Here is a 26,952-nt window from a genome sequence, read left to right as displayed (position 1 = left end):
GGCTATTCAGCATAATTTCGGAGGGTGCCACAATTCCAGAGAACTAAGGACTACGGGGCTGGACTTCTCTCTTCACTATTAGTCTTATTTGGTATACACTTTAGAATCTGCTGTTTTTAGGGACCCACTGCAAAAAAAGATATAGTCAAAGATCACCTGTATAACAACCGGAATATGCTCCAAAAATGTTACGTTTTTTTCCATGTTTTTAAACCAAACTCGCAGGTCAGATTTGGCCTCCAGGCTTGCGAGTTGAATAGTCCTGATTTCATCTAATTCGTGAAAACAAAGAGTTTGTATACACATCTGTTCTCATCATGTAGACACACCAGTCATTCATGCATAGAAGTCACAAGAGATGTGTCCCATGTTAGAAAAATCAAAGTATTAAGCAGACACACTAATTAGTATTGATACAAAGTGCATTTCTGTCTGCAGTCCCCGTAATTTATTGAACAGCAATGGCAGGATCTTTCTATATATGGTACTTTCATGTGCTGAGTCACAGTCAAATTCGATTCTCAGCATAAGGTACCAATTTTAATATCAAAGCAGCATAAAATATTAACTAAATATATTGGTGGTTCCTGAGTTTACATTCTGATGCTATACTCTCATTAACTGTATTTTTTTTCTTTTTTTCTAGACATACTCCGGGCTTTTCTGCGTGGTCATAAACCCCTACAAAAACCTCCCCATCTACTCGGAGAACATTGTGGAAATGTACCGGGGCAAAAAGAGGCACGAGATGCCCCCACACATTTATGCCATCTCAGAGTCTGCTTACAGATGCATGCTACAAGGTAAGCCTGTTAGTACAGTTTATTCACATCTGATCACCTATTGAATGTCGATGATGTGGAGCTATCTGATCATAACTTGTCAGCCTATTTCAAAGCCAGTAAAATGAGGTCATCGGCTTTATATAAAAATGGCTGTTCAGTCTAAGGATGGTCTTGCCGGAATAATGCGTCTTTAATGCTATTTGCTCTGATAAAGACAATCACCTGGGAATAAACTGATTGGCAACTCTAAATTTGCCCTAGTGTGTGAATGTGGTTGTGAATGTGAATGGTTGGCTGTCTGTCTGTGTTGGCCCTGCAATGAGGTGGCAACTTGTCCAGGGATTAGACTGCCTTCCGCCCGAGTGCCCCCCATTCTCCATTATTCACTGCTCACGCGTCCTCTGCACACGACAAATCTATGCCGCGCACAAAATATTATCCAATGTAACTCTGAACAAAATAACCACATAACTATTTGGTCTGTAGGATCTTGCAATTCCACTGAGTGACAGGTGCCAACAAGCGGCTCTAACAGATAAACAATGTTTGTCAACACCGTTGAATTATTGTAATATCTGTCGAGACGTTTTAAAGAGGGCAGGAATTCTATTAATAACTTTATTGAGATTTTGACTGCAACCACACCTAAAACATGAGTAAAAAACTTTTATCTAGAAAAATTAGTAGTTTTCTGCCGTACAAACCAGGCGAAAATCAACTCTTTATCGTCTCTCATATTAACAGCAGCCGCTTGCTCTCACTTGGACCAAGACACACACTCATGGCACTTAGCCACTGATGCGTTTATGCCACACAAAAAGTCCAACACCACACAAACTGGGAATGCCTGGTCGTTACTCTATGAGTTTTCAATCAGATGTGTGCTTATTCTACTATCATTTACTAAGAATGTTATATTATAGCTATTAATCATAACATGCTGCAACTAAATTACAGATATGCTAATAAAAATATATATTTCACCCACAGAAAGTTACAGAAATGTACACTTTAGCCGTCCCACGCTTACATCTTATTGTGCAGAATAATATAAGGGGAACTAAATGTGATCTTTAAAAAGGTACAAATTATTTTTAAAGTAGACCCCCACCCAGACATACAATGCTAGTACATAGATAATGAAAAACAAGATTGTTTTTTTAATTTTCATTGTAAGTGGGTTCAGCTATTCTTCGTCCTCTGGAGCTGATTCTTGTTATAAACATACTTTAACTGCCACCACGGAGGCGAGGATTGCTGACTTAGAAATAGCTTTGCACTGTGGGGGGACATTGCATAAGAGGTTCGCTTGGCGCTGCCAAATCAACTAGAATGTGTCATCAACATACATTATCACGATGCAACGATAGTTTTAAAAGCTGTATTGACAGCCATATTTACATAATTGATATCATTTATAGTCGATATCGCACAACCATAGTCCATATACTGTATTATAAGTTATATAAGCTTCATGTTAGAATAGAACAGAATAGACTTTATTGTCATTATATTTGCATATAACGAGATTGAAGACTCCAACTTAAGGTGCGATTGTGGGAACAAATATGGGGTAAAATAAATAACACATGAGGTAATAAAGGAAAAACCAGCAATTGAAATAAACAGACTACTATCCAATAAAAATAACAAGCAATCCTGTACAATATACAAAACACTATAGAAATGTTATGGATAAAATTGATGTTAAATCTTTATTTAATTCATTATATATATGTATTTTGCATTGCCTTCTGCATGTAAAACTGTAATCATTCAGGTAATGGGTTTTGTGTTATTATTTTGGGTGTCTGCAACAGAGAATTTGAGTTTACATTATTGCTTCGATTTTGTACGAGTCGTTTTTGTGGTACCCTTTGGTAATGAAAAAAAGAGGTCCCACTGAATGTAAACTTCACTAAGACACATTTCATTGACATAACGTAAGCTTCAAAAAGGGGTGGGCATTTGGCTACATTTCCTTGATCGCTCTACTGGAAAAATTAACCATTGATCCATTGATGAATATTATAGTGTTATATCTTGATCAGAATGTGTTGCAAGGAGAAGTTGTGTTTTTTTGGATGTCTGCATAGATAAGTTAAGTAGCTCAACTTCCCATAACTGCTGTTCTTTATGCCAGAAACTAGTGCAGACTGCTGTTTGCAGTAAAGTAGTGCAACCTCACTGTGTGGAGATGCAAATCATCAACAATCAATTTCACACAATTTATTCCCTCTTAACAATCGTTTAATCGATTATTATGTCCATACCTAGTTTGAAGCTAGTCAACTGAAAATATTTGGCATGTACTGTATAGATTTTTAACACGAAAGAATAAGCAGAAAAATAATTCACGCTAATTATGTTATCCTGTTTTCATTTGGGAGACAGTGGAGCCTAAAAGGAATGACTGACTGTCCACTTTTGTCACCACCACCACTCGTCGACCATCTCTGTCGCACAAAGGGCCCATTGTCAAGCACAATAGGGTCACCCTCGATATTTTTTGTTGGGCTGATCCCAGTCAGTCACTGCTCAGCAGGGGCGGGAAGTAGAGTTGCTTTTAATAGTATTGCGATAATGCATGTAGATGAAACATTCCAGCTAGCTAGACATATACATATACATATACATATACATATATATATATATATATATATATATATATATACACACATATATATATACACACATATATATATTTGTATGTGTGTGTATATATATATATATATATATATATATATATATATATATATACACACATATATATTTGTATGTGTGTATGTATATATTTATATATATATATATATATATATATATATATATGCTCAGCAGGGGCGGGAAGTAGAGTTGCTTTTAATAGTATTGCGATAATGCATGTAGATGAAACATTCCAGCTAGCTAGACATATACATATATATATATATATATATATATATATATATATATATATATATATATATACACACACATATATATATTTGTATGTGTGTGTCGGTGGCAGAAGGGTTAGTGCGTCTGCCTCACAATACGAAGGTCCTGCAGTCCTGGGTTCAAATCCAGGCTCGGGATCTTTCTGTGTGGAGTTTGCATGTTCTCCCCGTGAATGCGTGGGTTCCCTCCGGGTACTCCGGCTTCCTGCCACTTCCAAAGACATGCACCTGGGGATAAGTTGATTGAAGTGTGTGAATGTGAGTGGGAATGTTGTCCGTCTATCTGTGTTGGCCCTGCGATGAGGTGGCGACTTGTCCAGGGTGTACCCTGCCTTCCGCCCGATTGTAGCTGAGATAGGCGCCAGCGCCCCCCGCGACCCCGAAAGGGAATAAGCGGTAGAAAATGGATGGATGTGTGTGTGTGTGTGTGTAAATACTGTATATATACACATGATAGATAGATAGATAGATACAGAGTTTCCTCGAGCTTGAAATCAACATGTGGTGGTGGGGGCGTGGCTGGGGACGTGGTCAATTTGGCGTCATATATTTTAATGCTAAACATTATTTATATACATTTAATAAATAAGTATGTGTTCTTAGTAATTAATATTAACATTTTTGTTATATCATTTTGCTGTATTATTAAAATTGTTATTATTGTACAATGGACAGAGGTGGGTAGAGTAGCCAGAAATTGTACTCAAGTAAGACTACTGTTACTTTAGAGATTTATTACTCAAGTAAAAGTAAGGAGTAGTCACCCAAATATTTACTTGAGTAAAAGTAAAAAGTATGTTGTGAAAAAACTACTCAAGTACTGAGTAACTGATGAGTAAACTGTTCGTTTAATGATGACGGCAACAAATAATGCACAAGAACGTAAAAATAGCAATGAACAAATTCAGAGCCAGGAATATCTCTTAAGCAACTAAAACAATAATATATATAGTTAATAATATATATTTGGTTTTACAATGTTTTGAAAATGAATTTAACTTTGTAACCTCATTATACTATTGGCTAAGTTTTGTCAGAATCAGAATCAGCTTTATTGTCATTACGCAGGGTAACGAGATTGAGGCCATTCCATACAGTGCGATTTATGCAAGCAAGAAAACAATGTGTAAATATATAAAAATATAAAAATTATAGTAGTGCAAAGAAAGGTGTGGAAGAGAATAGTGTACACTCTATAACCTCTATTATTCATAAATGTAAGTTTCTCAATTCCCAACCTGTATTTTGTGCCTTTAGAAAATATTTAGAACTCTACATTAAAACACTCTACCTCTAACAGCCAAAAAGCTGTGAAAACAATGATGTTGTGTTCCAAATTTAAGTTATTTACTGAGATTTAGTGAGCCTATGGCTTTGCACTTTGTTTATTATATATATGTATATATATATATATATATATATATATATATATATATTTGCATTCCATTTTAGTTACCTTGAATTTACAATCCTCTGGTGCTGTTTTGTATGGTTTTAATACGGTTTTGTACTGGTTTTGTACTTACTTTGATTATTATTTTCAACTGTTTGTAAATGTTAACTTTTATAAATAAAGGTTTATTAAAAAAAAAAAGTACAGTTAATCATGTGACCGCCTGATTGGTGAAACGAAGTCAAACGTCACCAGTGACTGTATTTGATTGGTGAAACGCAGGCATGCGATAGATCCTACTTTGAAGGTCTGTCTGACAAACCAAAACAAGAAAAGCGTGCATTAATTAATTATATTTTTTGTGCCTGATAAAACCATCGAATACCTAGACACTTTGCTACCGGTCGCCGCAGGCTTAGCACATAGCTCAAAGAGGTGTGTTGTCTCTACCTATTCATATCCATGTCTGACAGTGTTGTCGATATTCTTCTTTCCCTTGATCTATTAATCTACTTACCATATATTTCGAGGTATAAGTCGCACCTGCTGAAAATGTATGGTATAGAAGGAAAAAAACATATATAAGTCGCATTTTTGGGGGAAATGTATTTGATAAAACCCAACACCAAGAATAGACATTTTGAAAGGCAATTTAAAATAAATAAAGAATAGTGAACAACAGGCTGATTAAGTGTACGTTATATGACGCATAAATAACCAACTGAGAACGTGCCTGGTATGTTAACGTAACATATTATGGTAAGAGTCATTCAAATAACTATAACAGAGCATGCTATACATTTACCTAACAATCTGTCACTCCTAATTGCTAAATCCCATGAAATCTTATACATCTAGTCTCTTACGTGAATGAGCTAAATAATATCATTTGATATTTTACGGTAATATGTTAATAATTTCACACATAAGTCGCCCCTGAGTATAAGTCGCACCCCTGGCCAAACTATGAAAAAAAACTGCAACTTATAGTCTGAAAAATACGGTACTAATTTCTTTTTCTTAACTGGTTACTCTCTGCTTTAGCGTGGTTACAGTCAGACTTCAGCTGAAGTGTACAAAGCTTATATTTTTTTGTTGTTTCACCACTTCACATTTAAGCTAGTTTAGCGGTTAGCATGGCATCTCATCACCGGTGTGTTTCCATGCTAATGCCGCATTTTATAACCATATTAATTTTTTTAAACACACTTAAATCATCGTTATTTGGAATATTGTCTATTGATTCAGAATCATCCACGTCCGAATCACCATTCATCTATGCTTGAATCCTTGAAGACACAAGTCACTATAAAGACCTTTTGTCACAAGTTTTTTGGCTAACAGGAAACTCTAAACTGTTCTGGTTAAACTCCAGTCAAAGATTAAATAGTGTACCACAATGCTCATCCAGCAGTGATCGTAATGCATTGAAGCCAATATGAATAGGACAGCTACAGCATCTCCATGAATCCTCCAAATCTTTTGTGAGGTCACCGCTGTTCTTGGAATACTGCTCATTCCACCAGTATCATGTCAGCATATTTTATGTGAAACTGACTAATGCTATCTTTATTACATCCCAATTTGTCACTGAAATCATTTATCCACATCATATTTCTATACAGAACCTTTGATTTAAAGTTGCTCCCACATCATTTGTAATATCTTCTAATGCCAATTGTCAATGAGCACAAACAAAATACTGTATGCTTTCATCATGATTTCATCAAACTGCACCTATTTCGTATTGCATTGCTCAGCCGTTCGCAGCAATAGAATTTCATTTCATTTTCATTTTCATTTTTATTTATCTCATTCATTGATGTGCATTTAGAACGATACATAATTAGATCACAATTATACAATTTAAATTCACACAACTCCTGAGAAGGAGCAGGATGAAGAAAATCTTATAATTTCCTGCCCCCTTTGACATAATACATTATCTTACTTCATGAATATCATTTAGGCCGGCACATATATCCAAATGTAATGAAACAATCAAAAACAAAAAACACAAGAAAAACACAACAAGTGCAAAACTTCATAAAGTATAAACCAAACCAAGAAAATAATAGTAATAATATACACCTCACGGAATGATACAGAGCAAATACAAAACCAGACAAAAAATAAATAAAATAATAAATAAAAAACAAAATATAAACACTTATGGCTGTCCATATGATCTTATTGTTCTATCTTTATATATTTTTTTCAATTGGAATATATTTTTACAGTTTTTTATCTCGTTGTAAAGAGAATTCCACAATTTTACCCCCACCACTGATGTACACATTTGTTTTAAAGTTGTCCTTGAATATTGTTGTTTGAAATGACGCTTTCTTCTATGCTCTGTATTCTCAGAAGTGATGACAAACATTTTTTGTAAATTTGCTGGTAATGTTTTACTTCTAGCCTTAAACATGACACACAATGTCTGTAGCTTTACTAGCTCCTGTAGTTTCAATAATCCTACACTAATGGAAATACACTTTTGACTTGAGGGAAAACGTAATGCAGAATCATTTCAACGTAATTCCTGTTGTGCTCACATCGAAATTAACTGTTTTTTTGCTTGGTAAAAGAGGTTTGTAGGTTGAAGATTAGTGGATGCCAGCTGCTCTGCGGTGGCCCTGAGTATTTCAACAGCCTGAATCATATCAGTGACCATCCAGTTTGATAGTAAAACACAAGGGTTTTCTTTCCACACATTTTTACACACAAGTGGCCAGTGAAAATACCTTGGAATCCTCCAGTGTGTTTTCTTTTGTACCACCATTTAACAATATGTTGCAATTACATCTTACATAAGAAGACCGCATATTAAAAGTTAAAGTTAAAGCACCAATGATTGTCACACACACTCGGAATTATTCTCTGCATTTGACCAATCACCCTTGATCAGCCCCTTTGAGCTAATGGGAGCAGTGGGCAGCAGCCTTGGTCACGCCAAGTAATAATTTTGTTGATTTAACTCCCAATTCCAACCCTTGATGCTGAGTGCCAAGCAGGGAGGTAATGGGTCCCATTTTTATAGTCTTTGGTATGACTCGGCCGGAGTTTGAACTCCTTTGTACTTTGACCAGCATTTCCTGGATGCTCAAATAAATAATGATAAATAGCCATAGCGGTTTGTGTGTTTGTTTGTCAACTGTCATCTGATTTTAACATTTGTAGCTTTTAGCAACTTATTATCCTGTTTGTGGTAAAAGGGCGTTTGAGTTTTGTGGGGCTCTGTTAATTACATCTTCATTGTTGCACTATGATGGGCGGTTAAATGAGGTGTAAACTAACAGAAACACAGATCAGTAGGCAGATCAGTAGAACTAAATATGCATCTGTCCTTGATCAGTGTCATGGTTTTTCTCCTTTTCAAGCAACACATTTGAATCTGGATGTGACTGATGGAAAATGAACGCATGTTAAAAGGCGTCAGCAATGATTGTCCCCAAGCAAGGATGAACAGCTCTGGTAGGGTGGTGAAATAATAGATCTTCTGGCATTGAGCAAAGAGAGCACAGTACAAAGTCAAATTATTTTTGCGTTAAACATACTTGGCCAACAGATTCTGATTCTGATTTGATTCTTCGAAATACATTCTTTTTAAGTCTGTTGAGACCCCCTAATATTGCTTGCACAGACATACAAAAGTATAACACTATAAAATCCTTTAATTTTCTTAAATATCCACAGTGCGCCTTATAACCTGGTGCACCTTATGTACATATCATATCTGGTTGTGCTTACTGACCTCAAAGCAATGTTATGTGGTACAAGGTAAAATGATAAGTGAGATCATTAAATGACAGTCACAAGTAAGACATATGTGTGGACTTCAGGTTGAAGCTCTTTCAATAAATGACACTAGCAAGTAATTGTAAGCAAGCAACACCAAAACTTTGATGTTTAATTGAGAAGATAGAACATCACACAATGCACTCAAAAATATGTCAAAGTTTTTAGTAGGACTTTGATAAGCTGCAACGTCGCATCGCTTGATGGAATGCAGAGCATCAGGCCTACTGTAGTCAGACGAACTGTGCTTTAAGATTACGGCTATTACTATGGTGTATTTATAAGGACCCTACAATTGCACCAATTCGAAGACATATTATCTTGCCTTTTGTTTCCCAATATTATGCAAAACCAACTTTTCTTACATGTCGGTACGTAGCTGCTGATGTGTATTTGGAAACTGCATAATTCCCGAAAATATACGCGCTTCTGCCATTGTAATCCGCACCGTAGTTAATAAGCTCCTTCTTTTTCTCTTTACTTTTTTTGTGGGCCAATCATCATCCACTTTTGCTATTTCCAATATAAAGTAGCAAACAGTTCTAACAAGGGCTGGGCGATATGGCGTTTTATTAATATTTCTATATTTATAGGCCATGTCACAATACACGATATATATCTCAACATTTTGCCTTAGTCTTGAATTAACACTTGATGCATATAATCGTAGCAGTATGATGATTCTATGTGTCTAAATTAAAACATTTGTGTTCATGCTGCATTAATTTATACTGATTTTAAACTCTCATGTAGAGAGGGAAATCACAACTACGGTAAGTCAATTTAGCAAAACCGTATTTATTAAAAAAGCAGTGGCACAAACATTCATGTCATTTCACAACAGAAAGTGCAAGATTGTCAGAGACATTTTAAAACAAGCCATTAGTGCACTTTTGTGCATGATGTCACTAAGATGACTTATCAAAACAACACTAAATCAAAGTGCGCTTTTTGTACAGAACACTACTCCAATATTCCAAAACAAATCAAGTGCACTTTTGTGCATGATGTCACACAAGATATAATAGGAAATCAAATACTGTATGTCCTTCGCTATGTGGTAGGTTACTGCAGACGTTACCTCCTTCTGTTGTTGAATATTTTTTTCATACGTTGTTGTTCTGGAAATGGTTGCTTGGGCATTTCGTTGGGTGGCACCGGCCGAGATGTTGACATGCGGAGTTTCAAGCACTCTTCATTCTCTAGCATAATCTATGCAACATTTTGCCAAAAGAACCACTATTAAATGTGATGTAGACCACAAGGAAGTGTTTTAAATGTAGAAAATTTAATAATTGTATGACACATTTATTGCACCTTACAATCCGGTGCACCTTTTGTATGAAAGTAAACCTAAATAGACACGCTCATCAGCAGGGGGCCCTATGCGCCGAAAAATACGGTAGTAAAAGTAAATAGAGTAAAGTTTGGTGGATTGTTTAGGAGTTCAGTGTTTTTTTTTATTTTGCTGAAAATGCTGTAACCTTTACAACCATTATCACAACTGTATAACTTTTATCAACAATGTAGCTACTCAGTAGCCCAGTGGTTAGAGTGTCCGCCCTGAGATTGGTAAGTTGTGAGTTCAAACCTCAGCCAAATCATACCAAAGACTATAAAAATGGGACCCATTACTTCCCTGCTTGGCACTCAGCATCAAGGGTTGGAATTGGGGGTTAAATCAACAAAAATGATTCCCGGGCGCGGCCACTGCTGCTGCTTACTGCTCCCCTCACCTCCCATGGGGTGATCAAGGGTGATAGGTCGAATGCATAGAATAATTCCGCCACACTTAGTTTTATGTGTAACAATCATTGGCACTTTAACTTTAACTTTAGATGCAAGCATGCTTGAAGAACCAAACTATGTCTTCATGTTCCCCTTCTTAGTCAGTTTGGTCTATCTTGTTTTGCTCTAGTCCGCTTTGCTGGTGGCCTTACTGCCTTTTAAAGCTTTTGATTCTGTTTTCGTAAATACGATAACAATTCCAGTTCTACAATTCGATTTCAAAAATGAATATTTATACTTCTCTAATTATTAAATTGTATATTATTATTATATGTTGTGAATGTATTACAAATAATTATTGATTGGCAACACTAAATTGGCCCCTAGTGTGTGAATGTGAGTGTGAATGTTGTCTGTCTATCTGTGTTGGCCCAGCGATGAGGTGGCGTCTTGTCCAGGGTGTACACTGCCTTCCGCCCGATTGTAGCTGAGATAGGGACCAGCGACCCCCGCGACCCCAAAGGGAATAAGCGGTAGAAAATGGATGGATTAGTAATATGTCCACAAGTCTCCTCTTTTGGCTTCTAAAGTATGCAGTATTGCGTCATTTTCAGTTTTTGGATGTTAGTGCGCATAGCAAAAATATATACGTATGCATGAAAGACTAGATACGTTAGAACTGCAGTAGCCTGCTAAGTGAAATAATATATAAACGCTCCTACTTATCAAGCAGGCATCGTCAATCAAAGTTTTGTGCCTTCTAAAAACACAGAATGTTTAGACACTTTGGCCCTAGTCGCTATAAACTTGCGGCTTAACGACGTGTGTCGTCTATTTACTCATTCATATCTCTCTAAAAATGTTGTTGGCCATCGACTGCACTGTAGGGATGTTATTGTCTCTACTGACTTATTAATTTACTTGCAAATGTCCTGTTCTTAGCATGTTACTCCCTGCTGTAACACAGTTTCTATTAGCCATTTATTGAAGTGGACAAAGCTTTTAGAAACGTCTGTATTACTCTATTCAACATATGTAAATAATCGATATTTGGACATTTGTCCATCTATCCAGGAATCGCTTGCAGTCGTGATGCATCGCATTCCCCACCTCTAGAGCTCCCTATTAGATGTCATCACTGACTCCACAAAAATGTTCCATCTTGGAAAGTAAATGTGCAGGATTTCTACTGCATATGTTTCCATTTGTAGAGCTGTGGCTGACATACATCAGCCCAAACTCTACAAACACCTTTGTCATTTTCCCCATGAACTAGATGCTTTTCAATAATTCAACACTCGTGACTTTTAAAACACTTTTGTTGTGTAGTACGGTATAGTACTAATGAAGTAAAACGATAACAGTACCAAAATATTGGTATCGGGACAACCCTACACTGTTGACATCCATGTCAACTTGCTAATACACTGTTTTTAGATATGGTGGAACTCAGATGTAATAAGATTATGTGATTCATAATTGTCTCTCAGTAGCCTTTCTTGCCTCTTCATAAATGTGCCATCTTATCACATGGTGATTGCGAAACACTTACTACTGAAATAAAATTCCTCCAAACCATTCTCTAGTACTGTTGAATTCAATCATGTTAAAATTTTGGATCAAGTAAGCACTAGATTGTGTATTACCTCATACCAATTACCATTGTGGAGTTGTTTTTGCAAAGATTCAGGGCATTTGTTATGTACTGGTGAGATTGTTGCTGTACCGGCAGGATTGTCTTATGGAAGTAAAGAGACTCATTAACTGGATGCTCTCAGTTCGGTAGCGTATGATGCTCAAAGACACTTGCAGAAAACAGTAAGGAGATGGAACCAGGGAGTAGAACCAGCAATCTTTTTATTAGCTTTTCACAAAATATGTTGATAAGTTCAGACAGTAGACTTACTGTCTGAACTTGACAGTTATTGTTTTAATAGTCTCATGATCAATTCCATTTTTAAAGAGGATTAGAGTACAACTGATCTGAACTTGTAAAATATAGTACTGTATGTCCTTCATGCAGAAGTGTGCACACACTATGGTTACTTCCACATTTTTGCAGAATCATCAAATAGTTACTTAACAACAGATCGGACAAATTCATGAATTAAACTGGAACACTTGCGGAGCGCCAATATTAATACAGAGGTAGAATTTCAGCTTCAATAGCATTAATCAAAATGCCAGCGCAAATTACCAATGGGATGGATGGTAAACGGTGTGCAGCCACAGTATGTATGGATCTAACTAAAGCATATGACACAATTAATGATCATATAATTAACAAATTAGACCTGTATGGAATCAGAGGACTGGTCTTGAACTGGATAAGAATCTACTTAACCAGCAGGAAGCAATACGTGGAAATAAGTGAAAGTTTGTCAACAGTGCTAGAGATATCTTGCAACGTACCCCAGGGATCAATACTGGGACCAATTGTTCAATCTTTAATTATACAACTGACATTTGCAAAGTTAGTACTATTTGCAGACAACACAACCGGAGAGAATTCACAGAAGCTAACACAAATAATAACAGAGGTAATTACCAAATTAAATAGATGGTTTGACAAAAACTGTGACGACCGGTCGCATGGTGATGCAAGGGTTCGTTCTCCCAGGATGCAGATGGACTTTGAACACAGTGTGCAGGTAGGAACTGATTTATTTTGGTAATAAATCAGGCGGGAACAATCAAAAACATGCTCAAAGCACAAAAATCAAAAATCAAAGGGGATAGCGTGGGAGCTAACAAACAAAAGAGCCTAGCGTGGAAGCTAGTATATAGATAACAGGAATCAATACTGTCGTCAACTGTTGCATAAGGCCAATCACGAAGCCAGACCGACTGACCGGCAAAGGCAGGATTAAATTTTGCGCCTGACTAGTGCTCGGGAAACAGGTAAGCATCCCGAACAACAATCAGCGACAGGTGGAAACAATAAGCACCCATGGTAACTAAAATCAACCTCAAGGGTGCACAAAAACAGGAACTGAAGGAGTCCAAAAACCAAACGGAACATGATCCGGGCAGCGGATCTTTATCTCAGTAAGACTACAATAATGCTATTCGGTAACAGCAGAAGAGAAAGTCAAACACAAATACAAATAGACGGAGTAGACATTGAAAGGGTGAAAGGGCCCAAATTTTGGGGTGTAATAATATAATAGATAGATAGTACTTTATTTATTCCTTCAGGAGAGTTCTTTCAGGAAAATTAACATTTTCTGCACAATCCCATTCAAGATCAGACAAACATTACAGGGAGACAGAAAAAGATCAAACATTACAGGGAGACAGAACAGGATCGCTGACTGGTCTACCGACTTCCGGCGCCCTTACAACAAAGGTGAGAAACAGGTAAACAAGGGGGGAAAGAAAAAAATAAAAATAAATAAATAAGCCTGGGCCTCTGGAGAAGGGGTCCAGACTGAGGCCAAGGGGGAAATAAACTACTCATCAGCCCTTTGAGACACTAGTGATTTAGGGCTATATAAGTAAACATTGATTGATTGATTGATAACCATAGTACACATGTGTGTAAGAGGGAAACATCAAAGAAAACAAAGGACATTAAAGCAGCGGAGCTGATGCAACCAGCCACTTCTACATACAGCTATGAATGAAAAGTAAAAGAAAAATATACACTGTGTTGGCGTCTGTGGTGTTCCATGCCATCTTCTGCTGGGGTGGAGAGAGTATGGCCAGAGACAGGAGGAGACCCAACAAAGCAACCAAGAGAGCCGACTCCACTCTCGGCTGCCAACCAACTCTCGACCAGTTTCCAGTCCGCATGGATGAGCGAGGATATGTCCAAGAAGACTGAGGTGTTCGATACCTGCTCATTCAGCCAAGACACTGTGAAGCTTGTCCGTCCCGGCGCTCAATGCCGGCTCCGCAGCCCTGTCTCTTCATCCGCATTATATAATGAGCTGGAAATCTCATGCAAAAATATACAACATAAGGTGGCAATAAATATTTCTATAAAGAACAAAGCAATATACAGTATGTTCTAGAACAAAAATCAGTCCATGTTCTCTGCTGCTCGCAGGTATTACCATATCTGAGTTATTGTGTAGAAATATGGGGAAATAATTGCAAAAGCACATGTCATTCACTAACCGTGTTACAAAAAATGTCAGTCAGAATAATACATACTGTTAGATTTACAAAATATATAAAACACTTTTTTTTTTTTAATAAATCCAAAATATTGAAATTCCATGACTTGATCAATCAATCAATCAATCAATGTTTACTTATATAGCCCTAAATCACTAGTGTCTCAAAGGGCTGCACAAACCACCACGACATCCTCGGTAGGCCCACATAAGGGCAAGGAAAACTCACACCCAGTGGGACATTGGTGACAATAATGACCCAGTGGGACGTCAGTGACAATGATGACTATGAGAACCTTAAAGACGAGGAAAGCAATGGATGTCGAGCGGGTCTAACATGATACTGTGAAAGTTCAATCCACTTGATGTATTTGCAAACAGCTAGAATTAAAACTATAACTTGCTACCCAACAATGTACAACAATTATGGTCAACAAAAGAAGAGAAAAATAACCTCAGAGAAAAATCGAACTTAAAACTTTTATTTTCACGTACAACACTTAAGACTTTTGGCATATCAGTATGTGGAATTAAATTATTAAATGGATAAAGCAAATACTGTAAGACAAACAATGTACTTACTTAATGCAGTTTAAGAGGTTGTTCAAACTCAAAGTGTTTACAAAGTACAAGAAAGAGGAATTATGTTATTGAAAATAAAATAATATTCATCTCATTAATTGAGTGAAACATTGCTGACTTATATATTTATGAAGATAACTGTTCTTTTAAGAAATCGTTGATGAAAATTGTGTACAAATTGAGAACAAGAAGTGGACATATGTATTAGTAACTGCTATGAATTGGAAAGGGGAGTAGGAATGAAAAAGCTATGCTTCTTTCTACACTTTTTTGGGGGCATGTTGTAAAGAGGAATGAGAAATATGTGATGCATCATGCTGAAACTGCATACATGTTCAAAATAAACTTCAACCAACCAACTAAATGTTTTGGAGAAAAGGTTTGAAAGTGTGTGTGTGCGTGGTTGCAAACCATTGCCACAGAATTTAACTACAGGAAGATCCCCGTCAGGGCAAGGAATTTTAGATAGTCCCTGATGACTCCTCCAGCTGTTTCCTCATTTAGATACCTTTCCTGGCAGTCAGCACTTCACCTCTGTCAGTTTGGAATGCTAGTGAAACTGTCACGGCTTTAGGGGCTACAGTTCACCATACATTGACTTTGCAAATGCTTCTCCAACTATTTGGCTTGTCTCTACTCCCAATGAATCACTGAAAGCTGTTTTAAAATGATCATGTTGTCATTTTTCTTGGCAAACAAGATTAAACAATGCTACTATTTCCTCGCTGACTTCTTTTAATAGAATTTTATCTGCAACACATATTTTTGGGGGGGTTATAAACTGTTTGCTTCGTAGTATATATTCTCCAATGCATTCCTTTTGAGTTACGCTGGTAACAAACATATGCGGTCTAAAGCATAACTTCCGTTGGCGGAGGTATAAAAAGCCAGTTGAACCTAATCATTTGATGTGTGTCCCATTTCTGTCTCTCCTTTTTAAGCCAATTATTCATTCCTTTCTTCTTCACTGCAATCACTTTGAAGAAATCTCCCATTGTTAAGTCTATGGCCAGCGCCCTTTTAACCCAGAATGACCAGTGTGAGCCAAGTGATGAGTTTGTATCTAATCTTTGTACTGCATTCTGCTTAGCCATGTGACATGGCGTCCGTCCTTGTTGGGGCCATTAAGTGGGACAGGAAGTATTGTTTTCTCATGACATAATTACTGTTATCTCTTAAAGGGGATTCTTTTTACTCCGAGCTGATCAAACACCATAATCTGATTAATGTACCTGTGTTTTGATGGGAGGGAATCACACTGTGTGTATTGTAGACATTTGTAAGCAGTTTTTGTATTTATCCCAAATATCTCAAACTGATTTCACATATGAAGCTTAACATAGTTCCCTAATCACAGTGAAATTCAAATTATGATATGATTGATAAAGCAGGTTATTTAAATACTCTAAGGAATACATGAATATATACTAAGTAAGCTTTATGGTGCACTGGTTTAATAAAGCTTCATAAATGTGTGTACAGGGACATGTATTTACTCCACTGCAGAAAGTACAAGGTGTCTGTTATAATTAGTACCTTTATTTTGCATGTCAAGTTTTAAAATACTATTTCTTAAAATATTTTTCTAGAAATACATGATTGGGAGTGTTCGAGTGTAGAGCATTAATTTTGGAAATACCAAAGTTTCCAATACATAGTCTGTGTGTAAGGTAATAATGGTGTAACAGTAGGGGCCTCATCTACTAAGGGTTTGCCTGTACTAAAAACGTGCAAACTTGATAGCACTCGCAAAATTAATCTACTAAACTGGTGGGCAGAGGATTGCATCTCCTACATGAGCAGAATAAGGAGCTCAATACATTTTGCGTGTCTGTCTTCATGAATATGCAGAATATATGCTCATCAGAATGCCCACAATACTGGGAAAGGAAGAGGCAAATATAAACATTTAGCACGCACAATGTGATTTATCAAGTCTGATCACTGTTCTGCGAGCTCTATTTTGAGTTTGTATTTAGCACGTCTGAAAAGTATGTGCAAACTGACGAAGTTACACACAGGGCAGTGAGAAAGGAGGTGTTTGTGCTGCAAATACAGACAATAGAGAATCCTCTGTCTTACGTGTGTGTCAATATATTTGTCAGAAATAAATAATATTAAACAGGGATGGGTACTGTTCACATTTGAACCGATACGATACCAATTGCCAGCACCCAGGATCCGATACCAGTACATAACAAAACCAATTTTTTGTACTTTTGTGTGTGTCAAAAATGTTAATTGTTTGATAATATATTTAATTATTTTAATGTAATATTTAAAAATGAGCTGATTATGACAACTGTGCTGTCCAGTTCATCTAGTTTTCTTATACCATTTGATTCTCATTTGCAATGCAGTTGCTATTCCGAGACATTTGATGGTAGTACTGTAGGTTCTACATTATATGTTGTCTAACTAAGAAGTACATTTTTCCAGGAACCTGAATGTGTTATGTTGCGCTCGACAAAGTGTCTACACTGTAAGTATTGCGCTTATTAGACACCAAATGTTTCATTTTAACATTCATCTTAGTTGTACCGGTAGTTTTCATTACAAAATGTTATAATTTGATAACTGCTAGAGGACTTAAGGGGCTGATTAAAACAAATTCAATTGATGTGCTTTTTTATGAAAAAACGTGTTTCATTAAGCATTTTGTTCGCGTTTGGATCATTCCAGATGCAAGAATGTGCTGCAGTTGTGATAGTCCACCATAGCAGAGCATCAGCACAAACAATTTAAATAGGGCGATCTGCACCACTTTTCAAACACAGTCTTAGTAGATGAAACCAAACAAAGCATTTGTAGAGTCTGCGCACACTGTTTAGCACGTGTTATTTGGAACTCAGTAGAACAGTCTTAAGTTTGTGTATAAGATACAAAGAGTGTAACAGTAAACACATTCAGATTTTTATATACCGGTACTAATACTGTATAGTAGGCCTGTGTGATGAATCGATTTTATCAATAAATTCAAGTTTTTTCATTGTTACAGGTTTTTAAAAAAAATTTAAAAAATGTGTTTTTCTCTTCTTGTTCTGGCATATTTTTTGCCCATAGGAGTGTCGTAGATTCCGCCCTCCCCCTTATTTAATACTCTTTCATCTGTTTCAAGATACTGTTTATTGGAGAACCACTCGAGGCCTCGTCAACCAAACGCTACTGAGGTTGACCTATTCTTATTTTTCCTCTATTGTCTTCCACAGATCGAGAGGACCAATCCATTCTTTGCACGTGAGTACACAGACTGTTTGCTCCATTGATATTCTTGACATTTTAACCTCACATAAATGAAAGTAAAAGCCATATACTAGTTGGTAAGCAGACTAATTCAGGAGAATTGCAAGGTCAGGACTTCAGGTCACCACTTGAAAGAGAACTGTCACATTAGCCGCCTGGCTTTCCTGTAAAAGTGTCTGGCCATAACATGAATGAAGCAGAAGAAAATTCCATAGGTATCAAGAAATAAACTTTGCCAGCATCTGCATGCGGCGATTCCATTTTTGTGCATTACTATAAGTAGTAAGATTATATGTGCTTTTTATAAACAGCTTCAGCATTAGTAAAAAGTACACATTTGTGTCTTTTTGTGGACTTCACAAGACGTAATAACAGAGGAATACCACACCCGACAAGCAATACATTCCCATGGATCCCTCCATTACCTATGCCTTACTGTGTCTAACTGTATTTATATTGAGCCACACTCCCCAGGAGTCACACACTATTTTGTAGATACTTCAAATTTGCACTTGAGGTAAAACCCCAGACATAGTCTAAATCGGAGCAGTCCCTCTGTTTTTTTTTTTTAGGTCTGACAGCACTTAAGAGGATTTCCTTCCTCCCTTTTTTTTGTTTGCAACACCGCAGAGGGAGAAACAAAAAGCATGCTCAACATTTAGAAAACCACAACTGCTAAACTGGACCAATGCTTAACATTCATAGAAAGAGACATCCTGATCCTTTGTCGCCCTGTGCTATTATTTGTTGAGCGAGGTCGCTTTGTGTTTTCTCACTTAGTCCGAACGCGCCTGCAAACCAAAAGCACTGTCTCTGCTCTATTAATCTACATTTTTTGGGGGGTAAAGTCGAGATGTGACAGCTTAGTTGTTTTGAGCAAGTCTGTTTTTTTGGGGGGGGGGTTTTCAATTAGACACCATATGTTCTTTTGTCTCACAGTGGTGAGTCCGGAGCTGGCAAGACAGAAAACACAAAGAAGGTCATCCAGTACCTGGCACACGTAGCCTCCTCCCACAAAGGAAGAAAAGACCACAACATTCCTGTGAGTATTATCTAACTAATATATTTCTGCAATGATTCAATATAATAAGCAGATTACCTAAAAAGCCCATTAAATGTGTTATTTCATTGATGCATGCAGAAATACTTTAGAGTCAGGTTGTCAAGGAATTCAACCATTTAACTATATAATTGATAAATATAAGTTAAAACCTTTCTAGGAAATAGTCACAGCTACATGACAACAGATGGTAAAGTCGCCGTGGCTTTGGTCAGAAGATCTGTGCACGCAATCTAACACTTTGCATTTGTTTATTTGTAACAAACAGCCTGAATCTCCTAAGCCAGTGAAACTGCAGGCAAGTCTCAATTTTTCATTACACACCATGTTTATGTGCACGCAAACAAAATTGAGAGAGTCTGCAACTGCTGTATATACAAGTTGTTGATAATCAATAGTCAAGTTAGCTCTGGAGCATCAGTTTCAAAATAAAAGTAGCAGTTTTGTAAAGACTGTGAAAAAGCACAAAACATTCCTATTTACTGTGTTTGCTTTGTTTGTTTCACAAGGCACAAAATGCAGTTGTAAGTACTTTTCAGATGACATGTGTGTCTAAACTCTATATATGTGTTACATGTACTTTGTCAATGTAAATGTGCCATGATTTAAAGTTATTTATTTTCTTAAAACACACTCAACATAGTCATAAGCCTCCCGATAAAACCTCGCTAGGATCTTTTTACTGGTACTATAAACAGGTCATATATGTTTATCAAAAATTATCAGATAGATTGCGTTACTTATGGTGGTCATTGCCTTATAGAGGAACTGCACTTTTTATGGAATTTTGCCTGTAATTCACAATCCATGTGTGAGAAAAGAATACTGTACATATTTTTTCTTTTCTTTATGCATTCTAATTTGTAATACACGGCTCGTATTTGACGGCTGACCATAAAGCTAGTGAGTCATATAATATGCCAATGAAGCCCTATAAAAAAACATTCAAAAACAATACCCAATTTACATGTTCTGACCTGCATATTCACCAAGTATTAGAAATACTTTTACTATAAGAGTTAACGCCAAGGAACTACTTTTAGCGGCGCCTTGGATCACGTAGAGATTATTAGTTTATGCAGCTATTGACTTACTGAGCTACTGCATTGCCTCTGAATTGGTCAAAGATAATTCAAAATTTTAAATCGTGCCTCTCATTTGTATAGTAGAAGGTTGTGGTCATAAACCGAGAAGTTTGTCGACTTTGAAATTAAATTTAGAGCCAAGGAACATCTCGAGAAAGACACATAGAGACTCAATTGTGCCCCCCCTTTTTTTAACCTGTGGAGTAATGATTATGATTAATTCAGCAGCTAAATGGGGAACTTAAGTCTTGTGCTGAAAGATATCATGATGCCGATCGCATCCCAGTAAAAACAGCCATCGTACAGTAAGTGATTGTTTTACTATGTTCGTAGTTTGTATTTGTAGTTACGCTCATCCGCAGCGTAGTCAGGCTTAAAAAAATTACGATTTTGGATCAACATTTGTCCCAAAGTAGTCTTTGGTAACTCTCACAGAGTCTGCCATGGTTAGTACAGGAGTAGTAGTTGTTAAGGAAATAACGAATGCTGTGATGCCCTCTGTGAAATTAATGTGCCACCATATGCTTAAAATGTTCAAAACATGTAATATATGTTCCTACGAATATGCCTGTTACTACATTACATATATACTTGCAGCGTGTACAGTATATACAACTTTAATGGAGGTGTTTGGATGTTTTTAGAGCGTTTAATAGGCGGAATAGATTGTGCTGCCATTTGAGCCACGCTGTCAAATTGAATCACCATTACCTGCATTGTTAGCCACCTCTTGCTAATTTTCAATTAGAATGCATGGAAAAAAGAAAGATATGTGCGTTGTTGTCTCACACAGGGATTGTGAATGATAGGCAAAATTCCAAAACAAAAATGCAGTTCCCCTTTTAGGCTCTGACCTCTTATAACAGGGGTGTTCAAAGTGTGGCCCAGGAGCCTTTTGTAGACTGCATATAAATTCTCAGGGATCAAGCAATTGAAAATTCAATGACAAAAATAATATAAGTAAGGAGATAGACTTGAAATGTTGTTACTTATACGACTTAGGGTTGTTTTAAGTACTCAATAGATAACGATTTAGAATACTGCATAGGTTTTAGCCTGTTTTATAAAATGAAGCATGTAAAAATGGCCCCCTGCATTCTTTGATTGGTCAGTATTCAGTGTAAAAGGTTTGATCACCCTTGCCCTGTAGAATATCTCAAGAGTCACTAATTGACAGGCTACATGTTTATCTTAACGCTAGCTGTAGTTGAGGTCTGTAGGATTATAATTATAAACTATAGAAGTACAATAAAATGGTCCATTGTTATATGATATTCATTTTAGGCTTTGCCTGAATTCTGTCTCAGTTGTTGCCATGATGTATGTAACTATTGACTACACAATAATAACAATTGAATCCCCCCGTATCCTACAGAGTGGAGCCCTGTTTTATGTGAGTAGAATGTAGTTTTTCCACTTGACTCACCTCACTTACAATAGAAGAAGGCTTTTTACCCTCACTGTTTCCATTCCCTCTTTTACTCACAGAAATAGCTATTAACGCTTCAATATGGCATTAAGCTGCACTATAGATGCTTTCTATCCTCATTCATCCACTTGCTGTGGTTAAGCGTTAACGTTTTCACAACATGGGCTGTAATTTCCGCTCATGGCGTTGAGTTTGATTCGCTTTTTATAGAAAACCCACAACTGCAAGACTTCTGGTGTGACGACTGTATTAATCTTTTGGGCTCCTACGGCTTTTAGCACATTTCCATTGAAACCTCGAAAGGTCGTAAAATTTGATGGACCAAAATTATGTGGGGGTTGTGCCAGTAATTGACTAGCAACAGTCAGAAGAAGGAGCTATTGTCATGCCAAAGCCCAAAGACTTGTGTGTAAAATGTAAAAACGGGTAAATGGCTCTTATGTTGTAATTTTTCCAACATGTAATGTTACTTGCTAGTACTAAACATTGCTAGTAATACAGCACCCTCTTCATTTGTCTTTATATTTATTGAAGGGTAGAGGTGGGAAATGATAAGATTTTTCTAATTTCAATTCCATTTTCGATTCTCCTTTACGATTCGGTTATTCATCGACTCTCTTATAAATTCTCATTGGATAAAGGATAACAGGTTGATTAGCATCAATTTTGTTTAGTTAACAAGAAAACAAGTTCACGATTTAGGGATGTAAAAATAAACCGTAATAATTATAACCGCCCTAAAAACTCCCGACGGTTAGTATTGCTGTTTTAATAAAAAATATCGAAAAACTGTGATTGATAACTACACTTTAATAAACTCATGGACTGACTGGCGCCAGCTCGCTAGCTTAAATGCTAACATGAAGACAAGGAACATTCATGTTTTTCTTCTTTAAGAAATGACATACACAATCTAAGATATTCAATTGTGTATATTAAACCAAAAAGTTGTGCTCTCGTACAACAGAGTGATCGTTCTATCTTAAGAAGAATACGAGACAGAGTCGGATGGCACAACGCCCCTCAGAAATAATAAATATGAATAGATTTTATTTGTTGCGCAGTTTTCATTTAATTACATCTTAAAGTGCTGAAGTACAAACCAATATTTAAAGCATTAAAAGCTCAGTTATTAAAATATATTAAATACTAAGACTAAAACACTATTAGTGATGCTTAAGAAACACAAAACATACCAAGTAGTGTTTTTTTTAACAATGTGTCTTTTTATTTAGGTTATTTAAAGAAAATAACTTTCAGTATGTGTATAGGTACTTATTGAGCGTATTGAACAATACTATAATGATAACCTTGATAATTTTGGTAACAATGAAATTCTCATATCGTTAAATCTGTATTACAAACACAACAGTGAAATCTTAAGAGGACCACAGCCATGATGGGGTGCCGAAGCCCAGGGCCTTCAGAATTGCATTTTTTTTTATATCTATAAATTATATTAATATTCTTCTATAGAAATAAACAAAAATTATCCTTTTGAAAATAATATATATGATCTGACCACTCAAAAGTAACTAAAACCACTTCAGCCAGTGACAAATACAAATACAGTTACAAATACAATCAAATTGTGCATGCGTTAATGTTTATCAACATTTCATGGTCATATTAGTGTTTTTTTACCTCATTGAAACTCTCCCAATTTGTTTGTGTATACTATTTATTCAGACAATATAGACTCCTGCATTAGTTTATCCTACATTTATGTTAATTATTGTTCTTCATTTGAAGCCAGTTATTTGTTTTTAAGCAAGGCCTCCAAAATCTCCCATCTTTTGGAGTCCCAGCTGCTCAGGAAGAGTTCCCCACATCAACTTGGTCTTGGCCGAATTTAAAACACTTTGTATCATTTCCAAGATGTGGCCTTTTACTCGATTTATAGATAAGCGAACATTTCTCTGACCTCCAGAGCAGATGTTTTACCACTGAGTACACATCCTCAACTGGCCTCACCCCTTGGAAAGATTTAGTGGACCAGTTTGACTGATCCTCTTTAACTGTTCTCAATCTGTCCAGAAGACTGCTTTGTGGCTTGCCAAACTGCCTGTGCTGCGGGGAGACACAAACTTGTAGCTAAGGCAGATATATGCAGAATGTGATTGAATAATTAGAGGGGCTGCTTTGGCCGCAGGAGTGTCTGTAAAAAGCAATAACAGCTGTACGACAATTGGCCTCCTCAAGTGGAAGAGTCAATTGTCCGACAGACTCCCCTTGCACCAGAAATGTGGGTCATCTAATTTGGACCCCCTCTGTGCTTTATAATCGGCTTGTTTTTTTGTTTGTTTGAGCAAATGTAGAAACACACATTTTGGTTTGTATTTAACAATCCAAATGAGGATCCTTGTGTTAAGTAAAAACAGTTAACTGGAAATGAACTGGTTTTAGCAAAGTGTGCTTCAACCTTAAAAGTATGTATCAACTTCCCAAAGCTCCTCAATGCTAAGTCCTTATTTTATGTATAAAAAAATGTCTCTTTTAAGCTTCAGCCCTTTCTAAAATTCCGTCAAAATATTCCTCAAAAATGATCTTGCAGAAGAAAAAATATCTTTCAGCATTTTTGGATTCTCTGGTCAGGATTAAGCTCACAATGTGGTTTGAATGGAAACAGTAATGGTCCACATGTTTGAACAGCTGCATGAATAGCCTTTTTATTTATTTAGCCTCTCAAAGTGTCCCATCCGACAGACTGTTCATGGAAAATGTCTGTTTTGTCTCTGCAGGAGACAGCCAGTATAAAAAACAAAAAAGTTGCCCATTATCTATTTTCTGCTCAAGTAATTTACAATAAAATATATAATGTGCAAAATAAAATCATTTGTTTTACTGTTTAGCAGATCTGATATAAGAAACATAATATATTCAACACGTAAAGTACAAACTATTTGTAAATTGACGATTTAAAAAAATATATATATATATATATAATATTTTGAGTTATTATACTTGCTTTTTCTCAACTTTTTCCCCTTTCAATATTTATAATTTTAGTCAATTCTTTTTTTTTCTAGATATAAAACAACTGCTTTAATAATAATGATTATGAAAACAAAATAATCATTATAATGCTAACTATGCTTACAGTTGGATCACAATTATTACTCATCACTCTAAGTTGATTAATTATTCCCAAAAACATTTTGAGGTTTTCTAATTCTTTGTTTAAATGAAGTCTGTGTCTAATTTAGTTTAATAGCCTTATTTTCGGAATGAATATTAATGCTGTGACTAGATGAACATTTATTGGAGCAATTTGTTTTTTGTTTTGTTATGGCCTACTTTTTCTCGCTGTTGTCATAATCAAACTTTGTTTTGCAAACTTGCACTTGGAGATTCTGTGTGTGTCTTTTGGTCCGAAACACATGCCCTCCAGATGTCTCTGTCAGTCTGCATGGAACTTTTTTTCTTTTCTTGGAATGTTGATTAATCACTTTTATTTAATTTTATTTTGCTTGTTGGTCTGTTGTTTTAAAGTGCTGACGAATAATTGCTGTAACAAGCCTGTTTTCTTCCAGGGTGAACTGGAACGTCAGCTTTTACAAGCCAACCCCATCCTTGAATCATTTGGCAATGCGAAGACGGTGAAAAATGACAACTCGTCGCGTTTTGTGAGTGCGGAAGAAATGTATATTTGCAATGTCACATACGCCAACTTCAAATATAAGCTCTGTGTGTGATTCTAACTGTTTACTAATATTGTTGTGAATGTTGAAAATTGCGTATCTTATGCACGTCCTGAAGCTTCCATTTTTTGTTGCAGGGAAAATTCATCCGGATCAACTTTGATGTCACTGGTTATATTGTTGGAGCCAACATTGAAACATGTATCCTTTTTTGGGGGCATTTATTAAGTCGTTTGAAGTTATGTTGTCATATAAATAAGAATAATGGAGTAGAATGTAAGGTTTATTGTCATCAAACATGGGAGCATGACAAAATTACAGTACAGTAAATTATCAATCAATCAATCAAAATTTACTTATATAGCCCTAAATCACTAGTGTCTCAAAGGGCTGCACAAGCCACAATGACATCCTTTGCCCAAACCCCACATTTACTAGTAATGCTGACCGTTCATTGTTTTCCCTTGACTACTTAATTGTCAAGACTTACTGGAAAAATCCAGAGCTATTCGCCAGGCCAAAGATGAACGCACATTTCACATTTTCTACCAGCTTCTCGCCGGAGCTGGTGAACACCTCAAATGTGAGTATGCAACATAGAGATTAATATTCTGCTCCTCTCTCTGTCACTCATGTTGATCACTGCTGCAAAAAATATATATATATATATATATATATGTATATGTATGTATGTATGTATGTATGTATGTGTGTGTGTGTGTTGCAGGTTGTCATGGCTAACTAACATCAGCTTCATAGTAGATTTGCAGATTTAGCCGATATTTTAAGTGGCTGTCTTTACATTGTTTAGTTTCTCGAGGCGGTGAGTACAATGCAAAAAACAAGGAAGACTATGAGAGAGCATAGTACCGTGGCAGCCCCTAGATTACCAAGCTTTACTCTCATGATGATAGCGTTTCAGTCACATTTATGTGAATTTCCATGATAGGTTATAGTTATTATTGGCCAATTCCGTGATTCCATTCGCAAGTCTGTTTACGTGGAAATCCTGGTGCCGTACTTTGCCTCACAATGTGCACGTGTACGTTCAGAACTACTGATTAGGTGTTAAGTCAGCAGAACCGTTCCATTTTTTTCCGTAAACCGGTCCATCCCTGCTTCTTAACGGGTGAGAGCAGTTTGGGAAAGGT

At 36.4% G+C, this 26,952-nt stretch overlaps 1 protein-coding gene across 6 annotated transcripts in view; it reads left to right on the top strand.

Annotated features, from left to right (window-relative positions):
• The window catches only part of LOC133559713 (myosin-10), a 93,098-nt gene that overhangs the window by 26,945 nt on the left and 39,201 nt on the right, over window positions 1–26,952 (top strand). For 4 of the 6 annotated variants that reach the window (XM_061911781.1, XM_061911749.1, XM_061911758.1 and 1 more), the window contains 8 exons: window positions 647–803; window positions 18,553–18,580; window positions 19,526–19,628; window positions 19,915–19,944; window positions 22,107–22,124; window positions 25,694–25,786; window positions 25,939–26,002; window positions 26,286–26,384. In XM_061911781.1, coding sequence (XP_061767765.1) covers window positions 647–803; window positions 18,553–18,580; window positions 19,526–19,628; window positions 19,915–19,944; window positions 22,107–22,124; window positions 25,694–25,786; window positions 25,939–26,002; window positions 26,286–26,384 — 592 coding nt within the window. The remainder of the gene's footprint in view (window positions 1–646; window positions 804–18,552; window positions 18,581–19,525; window positions 19,629–19,914; window positions 19,945–22,106; window positions 22,125–25,693; window positions 25,787–25,938; window positions 26,003–26,285; window positions 26,385–26,952) is intronic. The other 2 variants (XM_061911791.1, XM_061911774.1) reach the window with 1 other exon arrangement.

Source organism: Nerophis ophidion, linkage group LG01 (assembly GCF_033978795.1).
Source record: "Nerophis ophidion isolate RoL-2023_Sa linkage group LG01, RoL_Noph_v1.0, whole genome shotgun sequence".
In the NCBI taxonomy this organism is placed as follows: Eukaryota; Metazoa; Chordata; class Actinopteri; order Syngnathiformes; family Syngnathidae; genus Nerophis; species Nerophis ophidion.
This window is presented reverse-complemented; position numbering and strand designations above follow the sequence as displayed.